The 12436-nt window shown below is 39.0% G+C and overlaps 1 protein-coding gene across 4 annotated transcripts in view; it reads right to left on the reverse strand.

Annotated features, from left to right (window-relative positions):
• The window catches only part of LOC115366386 (neuronal acetylcholine receptor subunit alpha-7-like), a 53805-nt gene that overhangs the window by 16835 nt on the left and 24534 nt on the right, over positions 1–12436 (reverse strand). For all 4 annotated transcript variants that reach the window (XM_030061804.1, XM_030061802.1, XM_030061803.1 and 1 more), the window contains 2 exons: positions 8766–8810; positions 7549–7658 (listed from right to left, as the gene is read on the reverse strand). In XM_030061804.1, the coding sequence (XP_029917664.1) occupies positions 7549–7658; positions 8766–8810 (155 nt within the window). The remainder of the gene's footprint in view (positions 1–7548; positions 7659–8765; positions 8811–12436) is intronic.

Here is a 12436-nt window from a genome sequence, read left to right on the forward strand (position 1 = left end):
TGATCACAGTTTTAATTGTTTTACTGTCTTACATCAATTTTACATTTCTGTGTTTTAATTGGATTATCTTTGTGTTCATTTGATTCATTACTTATTTATTCAAAATTTTTTTTCTTTTTTTTTTTTTTGGAGTGCTTTGGAACTGTGGGTTTTTAAAAGCAACATAGAAATAGCAACAATGACCACCATGGGGTACTATTTTTTCTTATCCTTGACATTGTTTCTTGTCATTGTTTCATAAATGTAATGTGTTTCAAATTTGTTGAATCATGAACAATAAGAACCAAACAGAAGCTACAGTAGTAAACAGGAAAAGAAATGTGTATACCCAGTGAGGAGAGGCCTAAAACATTCCCTGAAGCCTTAACCCTTTGCCCATTCGAGAGCCACACAGGGTTAATGCCTCCTTGGACTACATTAAGGAAGAGCGTATCCGTCCATGCAGTTTATTCCAGATCCCAGGAATAAGGCATATGACTAGACAGCCTCAGGGGGTCCTGATATCAGACATACAGAACCTCAGGGTCCTGTTTAACTAGCTGGACCATGGAGCTCAGAGCAAGAAATATAGAACATTTCCAATGTACAATATATGTTTATTCCTTGACTAGGAGAAAGAGGCACAGGGCATATTCATATATGACCCATTTTAAATTGATAACTAGAAATCTTAACAGCCATACACATCTCCATATGCTCATTTAAATAGCTGCTTATATGTTATGGATGCAGAATTATAACTGTATCTCATGGGAGTTTGTACAGTAGAAATGAAATTTAATACACAGGTTCACGTCAGTGGACACAAATTATCAATTTTTTTCATGTCCACCAACACAAATTTACCTTTTGTGCCTATAAACCATGCATAATTTTCCTTTACCAGAAGAGGCTAAATTTCGGTAGCTTTAGCCAACAACACATATAAGAACCACTTGAGTAAAGTTAAAAAAGGGTAGGTTTGCGTTAAAAACACTTGGCTGAACATAGGAAAGGTTAGGTTTAGGTACCAAACTGGGAAACTGGACACAGACTCTATGAAAACGAACACTGGTCACCTGAGTGAAAATCGTGTTGACTGACATATCCACCACCCCGCCTTCCTCCTAACACAGAGTTTGTGGCTCTTTATACTACCTCACAATGTGTGACACAGGCAACAAATATACTCGGAATACATTACTTTGAAAGCTGTGCTGACTGTTATGAAAAAATTGACAATTCATGCCTGTGGACAGGAATCTATATATTAAATTTTCATGACAATATCACAAACTGCCTTAAGATCGGGCAGGAATGTACGCAAAGCTAGAGGACTGAAAGAGGGAGGTAAGGACTCCAGCAGGTAAAGCCACCCTAACTGCGATTGTGGTACCCCTTCTAGGTTTCTCTGGAGCTTCCTGTACAGCAGGGGTACAGCTGAGGTCTTTGTTATCAACACTGTCAGCCAGGCAAAAATCAAAACAGCCATTTGCCAGTTCATAAGTAGAGGAGCTTACAGGGAAAATGGGCATGAACTTCTCCTGGATTGAAGCTCCCAATGCTGTTTCTTAGTAGACAAGTTCACCTGTTTTTATAGGAACACAAGCTTGGCTTCATCTATGAATTCACTGGCAAATGTTTTTTTAACGCCAAGTTGTTCTTCAGAAGGTTTTCACAAACCACAAATGCACTTTGAAAACACACAGGAGAGGCATAAATCATTCGGAGTCTTCTGACAAATGATGCTGGACGGCTTATTCATAAAAAATGTAAAATGAACATTATTACAATTACTTTCAAAGACTTCGACATCTCAAGGCCCCAGAACGATATGACACAATTATGTTCTTACCATTTCACTACACTGATCTTTTTTTCTAAGTGATGTGATACAGGAAGCTCTTCATGTCATCCCAGAATTTAACTGATTTGATTTGTCTTTAATGGTGCACTTATGCTGTATATTTTAACTTTCATTTTTTTAATTTTTTTTATTCAATGAATGTCTTTGTACTGACACTGGGAAATGATATTTTGTTCACCTTTATGTTTGTACCCATGTATGGTTGAATGACAACAAATTTTAACTTGAAGTTGATGCAAAATCGACATAAAGAAAGGTAGGTGCTTTAGATTTTGTTAGTTGAATCTAAACAGTCCTCACTTCAATCAACCCCCAGCTTTGTACAGTGCACCTTTAACACCATATGACACAATTTTGTGACAAAGATATCCAAAAGAATGAGGACAAGGTCACTTTGAGAAACTTCTTGATTTGGTTGAAGTGAAATATGATTGGTTTTTACTATGTGCTGATGATTTATCACAGTTTGAACACCGTGGTGAAAGTCACTTTGCTTGTCGCAGTCTGTTGTAACAAAATAAAAGTTGGCAAGATTTGTCACAGGCATGTGTGTGACCCTCAATATGGAGTACTGCTGCGGGTTAACAGTTACAGCGGTTTTGTATGTAACATAATGAAGACTGTGTAGGCCTCCATATTAAAAGTGCTTGAGTAATGTTTTGGTGAACTCATATGTTGTTGCATATGTTGCTTTTATATCTGTTTGTTCATTTAAACCATCACAGATGAAACATTAATGTATCTGCAGGAGCGGGGGGAAATTTTAAGGAATGAGTATTCTTTATGTTATGTTATGTGGACTGTACTTATTATTCCTATTCAAGTAATTTTTTAAACCGGTGATCGACTCTTTTCCTCATTACATTTGACCAAATGTTGTGTTACAGTCGTTTCTCCCTGTGTGATGGTTCAAGAGAAAGCTGTTGATTTTCAGCCACCCATTGCTTTGCAGCTGCACAGTCAACACCACACAGCAAGTGATTAAAGAAGAAGGTTGCACTGCAGTCAGTGGCCTTTTCAACTCCAAGTTAAGTTGGTCAGCTAGCTTGCAGCAATGGAGGGTCACATGACTGAATCAGCAGCTGCGGGGTCAAGAGCAAACCTTTGTCCTACTCAGATCGACTTTTTCAAATGATTTGATAAAGAGAAACAATCTATTTTATCAAAATAGCCATGTGGACATGAGCTTTATCTTTGGTAAAAGTATTTTGATTTAAATTGCAATAGCCACAAATTGAGACTTGAACCATCACTATTATAACATTGCATGAAAATAGACCATAAAAATAAAACTAGAACTCACAAGTCAAATATTTTTTTTCTGAATACTCTTTTACGCTTTGTTTTCTTACAGGGTAACTTTTACTCATACTCAAGTACAATTATTCTGTACTCAACCCACCCCTGTCTGTCTGTCCATCTTACTATCCATCCAAAACATCCATTCAATTGTATCAGTTTATTCATACTGAATTAATTTGCAGTTTATTTTTATGGTCAGTCACAGAGCTGGGCCTGTGTCTGTACTGTGCAGCCACCATCTCTGCCAGCAGAATTAAGATTCTGTCTGTGGTCTACCTGACTTGGACGTCCTTGACACGCCTCATCGATCTCTAGTCAAGTGAGACCATTGTCTTTTCATTGTAACAAGAGGGGAGGTCACCAACTTACATAGCTGTTTTATACCTGCATATTGTGCACACACAAACAAAAACAGACACACACACAAACACACACACACTCCCCCTGCACACACAAACACCAGTGCATGCGCGGGTGGCACGTACACAAACATAAACGCATAAAAAAACAAAAACGCATGCACATATTGCTCACACAGACACATACTCTCTCTCTCTCTCTCTCTCTCTCTCTCTCTCTCTCTCTCTCTCTCTCTCTCTCTCTCTCTCTCACACACACACACACACACACACACACACACACACACACACACACACACACACACACACGAAACTCTGGCAGTCCAGCCGGAGCCAGGACAAAGTTAACACAAGGTTGTCCTCATTAATGAGTGAGAGAGCATCGCTGGTTGTCACAAAGAGGAAGCCAAGTGCAGTTGTCTCATTTCTGTCATATCTGTAAAGCTCAGAGCATTTCATTTGTTTCACTGAAATAATTTGTTTTTCCAGTTCTTGTTGCTTCTGCACCAACATCTTTGCAATTACTTCATTCGTACAGCTGCAACACAGTTTAGACCGCAGGTGCTGTTGCATAACATAGCATTATGCGAATGATCACTTTTCAGGAAATTATAAAAATCAGCAACTGGAAAGCCATCTTCTTTAGAGTTCACGTGTCACTTGAACTACAGCGATTTAACCTCTTATAATAAAAATGAATGTTAGCTGTCAGTCACAGAGTAAATGCAGTGGTGGACAAAGTACACAAGCCCATTACTTGAGTCAGAGTATAGGTCCTCCTGGTCAAATATTCCTCCACTACAAATGAAAGTTGTTCAGTCACATTTTTTACTTACAGTAGTTAAAGTAGTTAAAGTAGTGAAATACTTGCTTTTAAAAACACTTAAGTACTCAAAAATGCATTTCTTTTTAATATCAACACGTTGTTGTATTGTTTTCACAATGCATTTGCTTGTCTCTACTTGCATGTACAACCATTCTGCTACACAAATGTATTAACCACCACCGAGTTATTAGTCGTTTGCACTTTTTTTAAATGGAACGGATGCATTTTACTTTGAAAGCGGTTGGCTTTGCTTGCACTGGTTTCACAGAGCTGGATGATGTATTTCCACTTTACCTCAACTCCAGTTGAGAGTGGATGCTGTGATTTAATGGAAATGTAGTGGACTCAAAAGTACAACATTTGTCTTGGAAATGTAGTGGAATAAAAGTCTGTCAAAAGTGGAATTAAAGTTTCTTAAAAAAAAATACAGATGATGATATGAGCTGAATGGCTTGTCTCTACAACACTATCTGATTTTGTTTTTCAATCTCAGTGTGGTTCTCATTTAACGCATTCCATATTGAGATGGTAACACTCTGATCTAAGCACCCCTAAACATCATTAACTTCATATTAAATACAACAGAAACAAATGAATGGATTTACAGCGAGCTCTCGTCTGTGGGGCATGCTAATCAGCCTGAATGCATCTGCTGTTCTACACAGCAAGACTAGCATGTTATTGGCTGCACACTGATGTCCCACTGTGTAATGGGTTGCGTTGTGCCATTAATGTCTGTAATTGTGTGACAGGGTGTGTGTGTGTGTGTGTGTGTATGTGTGTGTGAGTGTGTGTGTGCATGTGTGTGTGTGTGTGTGTGTGGTAGTGAGGTGTACCGCCTGCACATGTTCATTTATGTGTGCCTGTATGCAGATATGCATACACTCTGGATTTGTGTGCATGTGTGCGCACAGACATTAATGTAAGTAATGGTGATGGGGATGGAGGGTTGGATGCACATGCATGTACGTGGTGAAATTAGCCAGGTATGTGTGTGTGTGTATGTGTGTGTGTGTGTGTGTGTGCGCGCGTTTACAGCAGCGATGCGTATCATTGTTGGAGACTGTAAATTTTCATCTTCCCTCAGGGGGCCAGCTAAACCTTCTGGCATGGCTATAAACAGAAGCCTCTCCTCCAGCTTCATGTTACTGTTGAACTCTCACTAGTCTTAGGCTAAAAGCCAGCAACTTCCTCTCTGTTTACTTACAAACATCCAAACTGACCCTCAGCTTTTCACTTTGTCACTTTGTGTCATGTAAGCAGCGCTCCGCAGGTTTTTGTGGATATGTTTTCCCATTCATGCATGAACAGATTTGACTTGAACAGAGCAGAATAGGAGACAGTGGAGTGATTAGCAAAACATAAACAGGTAGACTGGGAAGAGTGACATGTTGGCGCTGGGACGATGAGAAGTGACAACAGGAGACAGGTGGATGGGATGATTTATAAAGGAGGAGCAGTGAAGGCTGGGAAGGATGAGGCATGAAGAGAGAGGGCTGATTGAATAGAGTGAATTACAGTGAGACAGTGAGTTATGAAAGAGAGAGAGGGAGAAAGGCACAAATAGGATGAGATGGGAAGAGAGAGGAAGCAGGATGGATGATGGAGTGAGAGATACAGCAAGGGAGAAATGAAGGCACAGGGTGAAAGGGATACAGAGGGAACGACGGGGATGAGAGCGCAGAGATTAGGATGGGTAATCCTTGCAGGTCTAAAAGCAGAGCTTTTAAAATTTGGGTTAATACCTGTGTGCGTGTGCGTGCATGTGTTTGTCTGTGTGGACACACGCATGAGGGGAAACATGTGAAGTTCGTCTCTCAGTCCATTCAGTAACATCAGTGAAGATCAGCCGCACATCTGTCTCACTCTTTTTCTCTTAATCTCACTTTTTGTGTATAATTCTAACCAATCATCTGTTTTACAAACGTTCTTTCGATATCAGTGTGCACATACTGTATCTCCGTCATTGTCTTCATTTCTGTGATGAGCCCTATCCGTTGTCTCTTCCTCTTCGTCTCCCCTCAGTCTCTGACCTCAACATCCGTCTCTCACTCAAGCATGCAAACCCAGCACAATTAGCTGTTTTTGAAGACAAACAACTGGCCTACATTTCTAATTGACTCGAGAAAGACTTGCACAGACGCGTGAAGAGCAGTGGATGAGCACAAGCCTGACCTGAATCACAGAACACAACACACTCGCTCAGTCTCATTTAACAAACCACTGACTTATAATTCAGCCCTGATTTCTCCTTTATTCTGTCATACAAGCACTTTTAAATACATTTATTGCAGCGATGGCTAGAATCATCTATAGCTTAGTGCAGAAATAAGTTGGGAGCTAATTTCATCAAACAGGCTTGTCAGTTATTCAGAAATTATTCACTAAGTAAAGCAATAATAAATAAATGGATAAATGGACATCTATATAGGTAACCAAGGATTACACCGTATTTAGCATATGCTGTATTTGTTGTTTAACACATGCATTTCCTTTCCTTTCCTTTCCTTTCCTTTCCTTTCCTTTCCTTTCCTTTCCTTCCCTTTCCTTTCCTTTCCTTTCCTTTCCTTTCCTTTCCTTTCCTTTCCTTTCTTTTCCTTTCCTTTCCTTTCCTCCAGGCTCCACCACATTGTCTGCAAATCTAAATGCTGATATGCATCATATTTTTGGATCAGAAATGTTGACATTTCAACATTTGGGTTGGTTTGGGGAGACATAAAATGGCAACATTTCATTCTGACGACTGGGCTGCTCTAGGTTTTGGGTTTGACTGGGTGAGATGGTTTATCACAGTGCCTTAAATAACACAGATAGTGCTATGGTTTGTAGAGATTAAAAACAGAATTTAATAGAAAAGTGGAATATAAGAAGGATTAGACTGATGTTTCATTTACGTCAGCACACTTCCTCAAAAATGAAACTAGTAATAAAACATGAATGTTTAAGCCCTCTATGACAGGTGCAGATCTGTGGTAGGAAAATGATGTTGCAGGATTGTAAATATCAGCTATTCAATCACCTGTTTGACATTAGAGGGTAACAACTACAAAAAGCATATGAAATGTGGAATAATTTGCAGTAGAGGCAACAAGAAAAGAAAAGACGAGAAAAGAAAAGATGAGGAAAGAAAAGAAAAGAAAAGAAAAGAAAGGTCACCTCTTTCACAGCTCATCAGAGGAAGGAGATGATGAGTGAGGGACAAGGCGGGCTCTGACCTGTTGTAAAGGAGGATGTCGGGAGTCCAGATTTGGTCCGAGGGGAATCGCAGGTTCTGGACGCCGGGGTAGTTGTCTGGGTTCCAGCTCAGGTAGATGTCTGTCCAGTACTGATTAGAGAGAGAGAGAGAGAGAGAGAGAGAGATGGAGGGATGTGAAGATAGAGAGGCTCTGGATTGATGCTACAGTAAAGGTGATAACTGCAGGTGATAACTGCACCCCTGTGCTCAAAAACCCATTACTTCTAATGGCCAGTTGAACCAATGTAGTTGAACTTTGCCACAAAACGTGATGAAACCCTCACTTGTCTCATAGACATGACTAGAGAAGTGGCAAATCGAGAAGGCAAAGAAAATGGAAAAAAGAGACTTGTATCAGAATTTTACAAAGTATACAACACATGTCTTAAGTAGAGAAACTCCAAGAAACGCAGTCTAAGACTTTTCAACGCTATAATGAATGCTATCTTTTCATACCTGCTCCCTTTTTCCTCTCTTGACCTCCAGGGCCAGTACAAGGGCTTTATTTTCTTCTAACCCAGAAAAAGGATATAACAAGCAATTGCAAAAATGACAAACTATTAAGCTAGGAATGGCTCTTCTATTTGCCTCATAAAACTCTACTTTTTTTTTTTTCTAAACAACTTTAACGTTCCTAAATCTGAAGCCAAGAGTCGTACAGTTATGCTGGTGCCAGCACAGAAAAAAAAAAATATCCATCTTAACATGTCATTTAGCCTCATATTCACTGTTAAAATCTTGTGGGATTATCTAATCCCAGATTTTAAGACTACATGACTTGTTAGGAGTGAGATTTTTTGCAGAGCACACAAGCACGCACTCCCACACACACGGTCAGCAAATGACTGGTGGTTGATTTGTCAAGTAAAGTATTGAGGATGACATTTTTATTGGAGAGAGAAACAGAAAACTGTGAGCTCTGAAGGTAATTGCAGGGTATCTTACATAGACTTTGTCTGGGATGGATGAACTAACAGCTCGCTAAACAGATGGAGATATTACATAGATATGGAGTGAGCTAGTGACAAGAATCAATAAGGGAAATATACTGATTGCATGATTAAGACTCATGAAACTATAACATACTGGCACCTGAAACAGAGTCACAGTGTCTCTATAATATGATAGTTAAGGATATGAACATTGTATAGAGTTAAAGGTGACTTGTTTTTTGTTTTTTTTCTTCCAAACACTTACCAACTGCAACCATGCATTGGTCATCAGCACTTGATTCTTCTCATCCTGAGGACAGAAACAGAGGAGGAGAAGGAGAGAAAAGGAGAAGAAAGGAGTTAACATCTTCTCTTTGCATAAGGATGAGATGACAACCAGACACAATCCATATTTAATACAGTGTTAAGGGCTTTGTCATCAGCAAGTCGGAGCAGTTGTTTTGCATAACCAAAGAAGAGCAAACCAGGCTTTGTAAGCCCGTGTAAAAGCTAGTTTTATATAACCAAGTGCAGTTGTGTTGCACGGGTTCACTGAAGCCATCACACATATTACACGCCGCTTTTAAAGCAACTAAAATAACATGTCGTGTGGATTTAAAATGCGGTAGTCCACCGTAAAAAGCCACACTGGCTCTTAAAAAAGACAATTGAATGAGACTCATAAGGAAATGTAGCTGTGTATTTTCCAGATATAAAGATTTTTTTTGGCACTGTTGTGCAATGAAATTTATTTTTTCTCTCATATGTGTTTCTATTTGTTTCATTCATTCATATATTCATTGCTTCACTACAATGCATTGCAACACTTGAGCACACTGTGTGTATTTGGTGAATGTGGTGATCCATAATTACTGAACACACACAGGTTTGGTTAAATGTCCATAAGGAGCGCAAATTACACAATCCAGAAAACCAGAATCCACTTGAAAAAGCAGCCAATTCTATCACAACATGAAGCTAAGTTTATTTGCCATTCCCTTTTACTATGCTGAAAAAAAAAGTACAAAGTCGCAGAGAATAGGGGTTTTGATCTGTTTTGTATTGTTTCTGTTCACCTGCCCAGGGACTTTATTTTTTGAGATTAATGTATTTTGCACATGGTCCCTAACTAAACCAAACTAAACTAAACTAAACTAAATTGAATGTTTGCAGTTTAGAAGTAATCTCACATCATGATGCTCTCATTCTAAAAGCTGTGAGCTGCTTTTTTTCCTCCAGGGAAATTAGCATTTTTGCAAGCATCAGAATTTCAGTCAGAACCAGGATGCCTGCTTGGGTTCTTTGGGAAAAAGGCCTGGCAGAGATGAGAGGCAAGGCTAAACAAGATCAAAGAGGTTCCCCTCCTTCAACACGCTGCATCTGTTTATCCACTTATCTCTGTCTCTCGGATCCCTCTCTCTGTTTTTTTTTTTCCGTTTTTCCGAGACTGGAATGAGAAATGTATATAAGACAGACACCTTCTACAAAAGGTGCTGCAGAAGTTAATGGGTGTGTATGTCTTTTCTTACACACTGTAACTCCCCCATTGCTCTGCTTGGCTGAAAAAACAAAATGCATCACATGTTCATCTCTATTTTTATCTTAATGAACAATACTGTAACATGGGTTTTGATACAGTTACATGGTTCAAGAGCCCAAAAAATGCAAATTTATTAAGTGAATTTACATCCCGAGTGAAGCACAATAGTATAAAGCTATTGTTGAGGAAACTGTGCATCTTGTCCCTCTTCCCTCTTTTCCCCTTCCTCCCTTCTCTCGCCCTCTTTGGTTTGATACACTCAGTAAAGTAGACTTATTATTGAGGGAAAAATATTAACCTTCTCAGCCTTGTTGGCCTGTGCAAGAGGTGCAGGAAATGTGTACTAGCCCAGCTATTGTGGCCTGGTTGGAGTGGTGCTCTCTTAGTCTAAAAGCATATTTTATTATAGTTACATTATAGTTTATTCAATAAGGAGACATTTTATGCACTCAGAGATATGCTTGTGTGTGATTTCTTTAGCTTTTACAAGGGGAAGGTATAATTTGTAACAGAAATTACACAAAGGAAATGCTTAAGACTAAAACTAGTTTTAGATGGAAAATTTATTGAACCAAATTTAAACACAATGTTGATGTGTCTCAGTAATCCCTTTTTAATATTCAACACAGAGTTACTGTTGTAGAAATACTCATGATTTTAGAAAGGGAAAGGAAAAGGATTTCTATGGGAATATGTGTGTGTATTTCATAATTTGGTAAAATGGTGAAAAATAGAATTTTGTAGAGTGTAAAATTTATATCCTGATAATATTAACTTCATCAATTCAAGGTCAGAATGCCCTGCAGACCTGAAGACCCTGCAGCAGTGATGTGGCAGGTAAATATAAGCACAATATACACACTGACACAGCAATTTCCTTAATCTACTTGAAATAAAATATTTATTGTCAGTCATTCTTCTCTCAGGGAATGTAGAATAAAAAAAAAAAAAAAAAGATAGATTTGGGTTTTCTTATCAGTCCTCATGACAGTGCATAAACAATATTTGTACTTGTTTAATCACTATTCATGCGGGGATGAGGAGCTTTTCACAGCCAACAGGCTCTACACAGACGCCACAATAAAATTAATGCAGAGGGACGTAAATGGCCAGGAACTCATCTAGCCTGGGTGAAGCGCTAGATGGAACAAAACTTAAAGCATTCATGCATGTTGTGCAGTCCTTCTCTGTCTGCAACCCAATAAACTCTCTATGAGAATAATTACCATGTGTCTGTCTCTGTGTTTATGTCTCTACAAATGCAGACTAATTATGTATCTCGCGCTCTCTTTCTATCGCTCAAGCCCTTGCTCTTTTATTCATGCCCTCTTTTGCAGACTAACACAACATAATTAATATATTATCATCTAAAGTCATCAAATATATAGGCTATATACCCAACCCTGCCTCTGCCCTGAAGAATTGTGTTAGCATAATACCATACACTGCATTATACTATACTGTGCTTTGTAATCAAACAAACAACCTCCTTATGTTTTTGTTGCACACTGTATTTGTGTGTGTGTGTGTGTGTGTGTGTGTGTGTGTGTGTGTGTGTGTGTGTTTAACGATGTGTTTGCACCTTTTGCATGCGTGAGGTAGCATTTGTTTTACGTTCTCTGGGGTAAGGCTCAATTCCACACACAAAGTTTTCTGTCATGTTTTGGTTGACAGTCTTTGTTTTGTTGTGTATTCTGTTCAAAGAAAAACTGATCAGATGCTAACTGGGGTGGAGGGAGTACAAACTGAGGTTTTCTGAGTGGCTGCTCCACTCTTACATGTGAAAGTAGCTTTTCATCCCATCCAAAACTAATTGTTTGACTCGGGAGAAATCACCTGATAAGCCTCACTTTGCACAGAAAGGATTTCATATCTGCACAGTTTCATTATGTTTCCTAAAACCTGTGATGAAAATAAAAACTTTTCATAAAAAATTACATACATTCTCTTTAAATCTACCCAGTGTAACCACATCACACACTGTCTCCATTGTAGCACTCTTTAGGATAGAAGTCAACAGGAACAGCAGTTGAGGATGCAAACTTGCCTTCATTTCTACTCCAAATCATATTTTCCAGTCTTGGGATTTGGCTTGCCCACCCACTTTGTTATCGCACTATAATGAAATGCAAGTACAAGTTGCATGTTATGTTTCTTGTTTCTCATTTGACTCTTCCGTGTTAGAAGCCCAGGAGTCTCTGTGTAAAACACGTATCACCCCTCCCTTCCCGCAGAGACGAGACAACAACAACAACCAGCAACAAGGACAAACAACCCCAAAATGCATCTCAACTGCAGCCCCACTGTGAAAATCCTGCGGGCCCTCTGAGAAGTACACACACGCACATACACATACACACACACACAGAAAAACAATGGCTTATCTTCCTTTCCTG

The sequence above is a fragment of the Myripristis murdjan genome, chromosome 10, assembly GCF_902150065.1.
Source record: "Myripristis murdjan chromosome 10, fMyrMur1.1, whole genome shotgun sequence".
In the NCBI taxonomy this organism is placed as follows: Eukaryota; Metazoa; Chordata; class Actinopteri; order Holocentriformes; family Holocentridae; genus Myripristis; species Myripristis murdjan.